Source organism: Aedes aegypti, chromosome 1, assembly GCF_002204515.2.
Source record: "Aedes aegypti strain LVP_AGWG chromosome 1, AaegL5.0 Primary Assembly, whole genome shotgun sequence".
Classification (NCBI taxonomy): Eukaryota; Metazoa; Arthropoda; class Insecta; order Diptera; family Culicidae; genus Aedes; species Aedes aegypti.
In genome coordinates this window covers 134,511,772-134,519,703 of record NC_035107.1, presented here as the reverse complement: position 1 = coordinate 134,519,703, position 7,932 = coordinate 134,511,772, and the positions used below count along the sequence as shown (strand labels likewise).

The following is a 7,932-nucleotide window of genomic DNA, read 5'->3' as shown; positions in this document are numbered from 1 at the left end:
TAATGCTTCTAAGCCTGATGCATAGGGTAAGTGTTCCAATAGTGGAGGTACTAAGCACGATTCAATTACATTTAACCGTTTAAAATCCAAAAAGTGTAATAATTGTACATATTGTTGTTGTAGCCTAATGCAACGCCCATTTACTTAAATGTGAAAAATAATTTCATCGCAGTAACCAACGGCACACAGTGGCATTCCGTTATAGGCGTTTTAGATCAATGGTGTTTATAGGAATGTTTTCGGGAATCATTCGGGCTATATTTGACATGATTGACCTATGTGATAAACATAACCGCATAAGTGACATAAGCGTCAATTTTGTATATTTGGTTTCATTAAGATGTGGTCTCTTCTAAAAAATGATGGAGATGTCTAAATTTTATATTAGCAAAAATTACTCGCAACTTATTGATCCCACGAGTGGCGTAAACGCCAAACGATAATAATTTATTGTCCTAATTATTACAGATAAAATAAAAATACAAAATCACTTTTCTAAAAAATCTTCTATATCATGTTTACTAAGAGGTAGTCTTTAGCGAATAAATCAAAGCAATAATCTTGACATTGCATTATCATCAAATGCAATGGTTGATTGGTTGTTTGGTTTAACGAGGCTTTAACCGCAAAAGCGGTCATTCGCCTCTCATCAAATGCAATGTCAAGATTATAGTCGTCGTATTTTTTTGTTTTCCTAAAATTATAGAATCAAAATGTGCAGCATATATTCCATCAAATCCATGTGACTGTTAAAACCAAATATTTATGTCTATATCGAGCACAATGTAAAATTTTGTAAATGTAAATGTGAGCTCTCTCCAACCTATGAGCGATGTTAATCAAACAATAAAAGCAGTTGATCTAGAAATAATGTGCGTGGGTGTCAAAGATGCCATTTTTGGCGTTAAAAAATATGTGAATGAACCCAAATGACAAATAAGTAAATTTTCACCGCCCTAATTAAAAGCAGAGCAATGCAGGTTATTGCAAACAAATAAAAATGTTTAACCATTTAACCCAACTATTCAGCAATACCATGCTCAGAGCCATGGGTTATATTCTCACCAGTTGAGGACCGTTCAAAGTTAAAAATTTCCTCCAAAATTGCATGATTGCAAATGCAAAAATAATCAATTGGCAAAAAAAAGCTCTCAATTTATTACAGTGGAGAACGCTAAGCTGAGAGAAGGGCTCCGTTCCAATTTGAACGTAACGCTAAAATGAAAAAGTTCAGAAGTACTTGTAATAAAAAGTGCTAGTAATGCATAAGCGATCAATTGACACAAAAGCTCTCAATTAGTAACAGTGGAAATGGTTATTAGAAAGTTGAAAAGCAGGCTCTGTTCCAGTTGGAACGTAACGCTAAAAAGAAGACGTTCTCTGCATCTATAATAAAAATTGCTTTCTTCCTTGATCAAATTGGATAGGAAGCTAAGCAGGTTTTTTTTTGTGTTTCAATAAATCAGCATTGCACATGCGTTCAAAAATCCTGGTTATTTATTCCAAGACCATCAACAACAAAATCGAAGATTGCAATCGAAAGAGCATACGGGAGCAGCTGGAATCATTTTCAGTGTTTGAAAGGCATCCTAAATAAAAACTGGTGCAAAAATCAGAGAGGTGTTTTAAGGTGATTTTTTGTTTTAGCTGTTTGAAGTTTTGCTAGTTATGTTGTTTTTTATGAAAAATAAATTATATGAAAGCTTTAGGTCTCACAAAATTCCTGTATAAAAAAATATCACAATTATTTACAGTGTTATGTTTAGAACTTATTTAGTTTGATGCTTACCATTTAGATTATCACTTAAAAAATATCATTGAACAACATAAATCGCTACAAGAGATAAATTGTAATTCGCACAAATTTACAGAATCTATGCCATTCAGTCAAACTGTTTAACAACATGGGTTGATCTGGTCTCATAAATAATTTTGTTCACGATGTTTTGCTACTCATTTAACACATATCAGATATATGCAAACAAAGTAGCATACTTGATTTTGTGAAATAAAATAGTTGATTTTTTCACTTTTGTCCAAGGGACGCAGCACTGTGCGGCATGTCAGTGAAAAATATTACCTCCACTATTGGTACACTTTTCCTTTAGTTGCGGTATATTTTTAATTTGTGTTCCTATAATTGCGGTATACGTTGTTTTCTTATGGGATCCTCCATTATAGGAACACTTTACCGCAGCTATTGGTACAAGTGAGGAAAGTTTTAGCAGTTTAGGTGGTATATCATCAATTTTGAAGCAATTTAAACGATGTTTTTAACTATTTTGTGTGTCAACAAGCCAATACGTCGCACAGTGGCCGCATTCCATACAAATGCTGGCCAAAAGTACAATTCTCACTAAAAACGTTCAAAATTGCTAATTATTTGACAAAACATGATTTTTAGAGGTAATTTGATATAAATAGTCGCTAAAATAGAAAATCGATATTTCCGGTACATTTGACAGAATTAGATTATAAAAGCACATTTTTTTAATTCAATAAATGAAATCCATATCCAGATCAAAATTAAATGATACGTCATTATCTCGATGCCCATTTGAAGTTCAATATCGTGGGCAAGCTCGAGATGGTCAAGATGGTCAAGCAGATCGATAAATCTATTGGGGAGCATATAATGGTAAAAAATGCGATATTTATAACAAGTACGATGGTCTAATGGGCTGATTCGTAGTGTAACTAAAAAATATTTTTTCTTATTTTGGCGCAAAAAGGCGCAAGTGAAGCCATTGTACATCGAATACTATGGAATATTTGCCACACATTGAGGGGTAAATGATCATTTTAGAGCGTTTCCCAGATATCTTGAACTACCTTTGAAAAAATTACTTATTTTTGAAGGAGCTCTATGTTATACACTTCCTGACATTCTCGAATGGTAAACATGTCAAATATGGTTCAAAATATCTTCAAAACAAAGCCTAAGGTATATTCTTTCGAATGAGACCAGTTGAGAAAGATTTGGTCATGATTTAGTACAGAAAATGCAATTTCTATAGAACAAACTTCACGAAATTTGAAAAATTCAAAAGGGTCAATTTCAGCTGACATCTCTCCAGGTCACATGCTGTGAAAAATCGAAATATACACCAATCGATCTGAAACTTTGGAGAATTGTTATCCAATACTGAAGAAATCAAGTAAAAATATTTGAGAAGGAATTTGCAAATTTCAATTTTTTGACTTTTGGCCAGCCTTGGGCCACTGTGCGTCGATTGGCAGTGTCGGTTCTGTTGTTAATTCAATGAAATTAGTAGATTAAGGTGGGGCAAAAGTTCGACCAGGAAAACAATAGCAGTTGAATCAGAATAAATACCATACAGTGAACGTTCAACATATTGGCTATAATTTTGCTGAACATACTTGTGTCAAAATATATTCGCAACAAAACGCGCCGCCAACTTTCGAACAGACTGAAAAAATCGTCGTCAGCAGACCAATCAAAGGAGGTGATTTGCCTTTGTGTTGGTAAGACTGATGAAACGTCAAATTCACAGCGGTTGCTTGGCTGGCGACGGTTTCACCGGCGACGATTACAAATCGTCGCGTCCGATAGGGTGCTACATATACAAAATTACTTTAGAAGAAAGATTACTTCAACAATTTTACTGATCAGATTTTGGCAAAGCACAGAAAACCGTAGGTATTCATTTCAATTTGCAAATCATTCGCAACATAACTCCACATTTGATCATTATACGGATGTGACCAAAAATGCAAAAAATGTACCTTGATAAAAAAGCTTTCAGTTGATAAAAGCGGAAGTGTTTATAAGAACACTTAACTGAGAAGAAGTCTCTTTCTCAGTTGGGATGTAATGCCATAACAAAAAGAAGAAGAAGAAGAAGAAGCAGCAGAAGGATGAGAATGAACAGTAGAAAAAGAAGTTGTTCCTTATTTAATCTTTCTTGAAAAAAAACAATGATCAGCTTACCCCATTCACTTGTAGTTATGTTAACAAATATGACGTACATTGTGATGCAAAGGACGTTTCTGTGACTATCGTTTTAGTATTCTATATTAAATGTAATAATTGTTGAGAAATTTTATTCGATTTCAGGAATTATATCAATCACAATCTTACCATACATACAGTCAAACTACTATCTAATTCTGAATTAAAATTAAACTCGAGGAACTCGAAGGCGTGATCACAAATTAATCAGAACAAATACTAGGTAAGTTATATGTAATGAGTCTCACAGAAATCTTTCTAACCTGAACGCGCAATCCTTCTCTCGAACCAGTACGCGCGTGTGATGTATTTTGAGGAGTAATCGACCGTTAACGACTCATTTTCTGATGGTCGATCAGCTTTTTGATGTACATCTCGTGTATGTTCTCGACGGCCGTCGCCAAAAGGCCATTCTCGTTGAGGAACGAATCCTTATCACTGTAGGAAATATCCTCATTTTTCTGCGTCGTCATTTTGCCTCCAATGGCAGCGAGAATTGCATTCCCAGCGCAGATGTCCCACTTTTTGATGGCCGTTGAGTGGAGGTACGCCGTTGCATTGTTGTGCAGTACCTGCAAGACCTTGTATCCTGTTCCTCCTGTTGGGATAATATGCAAATTTTCTCCAAACACCTCCTTGGCGAGGTTCGTCACATCACCACTGTGGGACCGGGAGACAATAACGACAGGATGCTTGACGTCTTCGTCCCTCTTGATATAACTCAGTGGTTCCGAGACGGCCTTGTTCGTCCAGGCCCAAACGGTTTTCTTCGTGAATGGGTTGTGAATTACTCCGATCGTCGGAACGCCCTTTATCGCCACGCACACCATAGTTGTCACATACTGGAACAGGTTCTCAGTGTACTCCTGTGTTGCATCCAGTGGATCGATCCACACTGTGACATCTTCAATTCCTACAATTTCATCCGGCACGTTGGAATTTTCGTGTATCACCGTAGGATCCAGATCGAACAGCTTCGAATCCGGACAGGGTTTATTCCCCCCGTCCTCTTCGGAGATGATTTTCAGCTTTGGAAAAATTCGGTGCAGCCCGCTGGCCATGACACAATGTGAGCGAAAGTCCGCATCCGTCACCGGATCGTTGGCCCCTTCTTTGGTTTTGCCCTTGCTGTGAACATTGAAGTCGGGACTTTTGGAAACCTCTACCACCTCGAAGCCTCCACACTGGGCGGCCTGTATCGACCCGATCAAAAGTTTCCGCAGGTTCACTTCATTGGGATTTTTGTTCAATGCGTAGTTTGAGCTTCGAGACTTTCCGGTCGATATGTAGTAAACCAGAAAGACCAACAGTATTGCGATTATGAGAACGCCAAATTTATTGATTCGAATTGAGCCACCTAAATTCATGTTGGCACTAGTTGGTTTTTAAGTCAACTCTAAAACAATTGATCATTTCATTCAATATGAATAAAATTTATTACTGCCCTAATTGATAAGATTTCCTATTGCGTTTATCTGCTGAGGACTACTCCAACGTAGACATTTTTCACATCTATTGAAATTCTAATCAAGAAAACTAAAACTATTAATGATTCATTACAAAATTATATTGATTGATAGGAGTCTGCAATCAACCTATACGAACCTATAAGAATGAACAATCTAAATACTCCTCACAGCTCCTAAACATCAATACCTTGCATTTTTATGATGAAAATGTGTATTATCCTGACAAAACTGCAATTTTCTTTTCAAACATGTAAAATATTTTGTCTAATAAAATTATTCAGTTTTTGTCACGGTTCCGTTTTTGTCAACTGAAAATCACCGATCGTGTTGATAAAAACAGAACATACCTGTATCTATTTCTCAGGAGCACATAAATGTACTGACGAGCCTCCTACCAAACCGTCTCTCAGCTCATTGGAATCCTAGTGTGCTGCGCTTGCCGGAGGCTCACAAAAATTCTAAAAGCGCGTGCTAGGTGATGTGCTCTCGGGGAGACTCGTCTCATGCGCTGCTCGGCGCTACGGCTCGCCATCGGTATCCAGGTTGTGAAACAACTGCTTAGTAGCGAAGAGTACAAGTATTTTCGCCTCATTATGTAGGTGTCTAGATGGTCTACATTAGGGTGCAGAGCTACTTGGGCACTTCCATGATTCACTTTGGCATGGGGGGTTTTTGTTGGCCGAATTGTCTGAAACTTTGCCATTAGAGGCACTTCAATGCGACACATATTGTGGCCAAATATGAGCCCAGTAGTTTTCGAAAAACCTCGCTGCAGAAGTGAATCAAAAGTGCTAAGAATTGGATCCGGCTCCCTATATGGTCGAAGACTCGCGATCCAAGAGTTACAATTTCGATTCTCGTTGCAAACTTTTGTAATCACTTCAATTATTGCGCTGAATTTTAAACAGCACATGTGACGGAGCGCATGAGACCGCAGTGAGACACATCTCAAGAAAAATGAGGCGCATCAAAAAAAGGTCTCCCAATGTACAGCGCGCCAGTGCGCTTGCAAGCAATGAGGCTCCTGCACCTAAGGCTACAGCACGAGCACAGTAACTCTACTTATGAAATACATACTAAACCGGTTTTAATTGCTCCAATCTAATCACCAATTTAGTGGCGAAAGGTCATACTACTGCTCTACAAGATTACAATAATTGAGTGATTTGTTCTTAAAAATAAGGGATGCTGTGGCTTCTCAGCACAGAAGCGTCATCGGGTAGAGCTCTAAGCCGGTAGGCAATACCAAATGTAAGGGAAAAAATACTTTGTTTATACGGATTCAAATAAAATTATAATCTTTTTGGCCTTCAGCTGCGCCAAACTAACGCTGCTGAGAGATTTTTCCTGCCCTAACAAATTAATCATTTCCTGGCCCATAATATGGATCACTAGTTAGAATTGATAATATTCAGTATTTAGAATCAACAATCAAAAAACATGTTTATTAAAGATTAATGCATACTAAATCTAAGCGATCGAGCATTTTTTATGCTATGACATTTGAATTTTACACCTGTGTAAGAAGGCTGTCGGCACTTCTTACTGAAAACGACCATATAATGAAAGCAGTGTGGTACCATCTAAACATTTGTCAAAAACACCGTTATTTAGCGGCTTCAATGTGCTTAACATAACAAATGGTAGAAGACAAATAGTATGGCTTGGCAAAAATATGTTTTTCGTCAACGTTTATGTTTTGATATGCTTAGTTTACTACAAAAACCAGTGGTAGATACTAAACAATGCCAATCAACGAAGTTTGTAATGTTTGCATAACCAAAACAGCACTGTTTGATGATTTGGAAAATTATTGTATCTAACCATATGGAAAAAAACGACGAATTTTGTAAGAAGGTTGCTAGCATGTTTAAAATTTTTATTAAATCGACATTCAATCAGGAAATTTCAATCCTGCAAGTCTCATATAAAAGTTTAAGTCCTATTTTGTGTTTGTATTACAAAAAAAATAGAATTAGCTTAAACATCCATTAAACATCAATTAACCCAGCAATTTACACAAGGTTGACGACCTGTAGCAAAAAATTGTTGACGTTTTTAAACATTTATGAGAGAGACATTGGTTTCAACATCACCACATTTATTTGAGATACAGTCAACTCTCTCTAACTCGATATTGAAGGGACCATCCAGTTAGGGAGTTATCGAGTTACAGAACACGAAACCAGTGCAACTGCGATCCAAAGGACCATGAGAACCAATTTTTACTATGTTTCTCTAACTCGATATCGAGATACAGAATATCGAGTAAGTCAGAGTTAACTGTACATAATTTGTTGTTTGAGGCACGCGAAAAATTTATATTTGGTTCACACTGTACCTAATCGTTATAACTTTATCCAATTGAAATTATGATTTTGCTCTCACATAAAATCAAGCAAAAGTCGTTTTGTGTGTATCATCTACACTACATGATACCATACTTGTTAGAAATAGTGTCTTATGATTAAGTGTTTAAAACTTAGAGTT

The 7,932-nt window shown here is 36.7% G+C and overlaps 1 protein-coding gene across 1 annotated transcript; it reads right to left on the bottom strand.

Moving 5' to 3' along the window:
- Nucleotides 1–4,038: 4,038 nt before the first annotated feature.
- Nucleotides 4,039–5,362, bottom strand: LOC110677190 (putative inositol monophosphatase 3). Its single transcript, XM_021848083.1, has one exon. The coding sequence runs from the start codon at nucleotides 5,338–5,340 to the stop codon at nucleotides 4,303–4,305; it is 1,038 nt and encodes a 345-aa protein (XP_021703775.1). The 5' UTR covers nucleotides 5,341–5,362; the 3' UTR covers nucleotides 4,039–4,302.
- Between the last annotated feature and the right edge of the window lie 2,570 nt (nucleotides 5,363–7,932).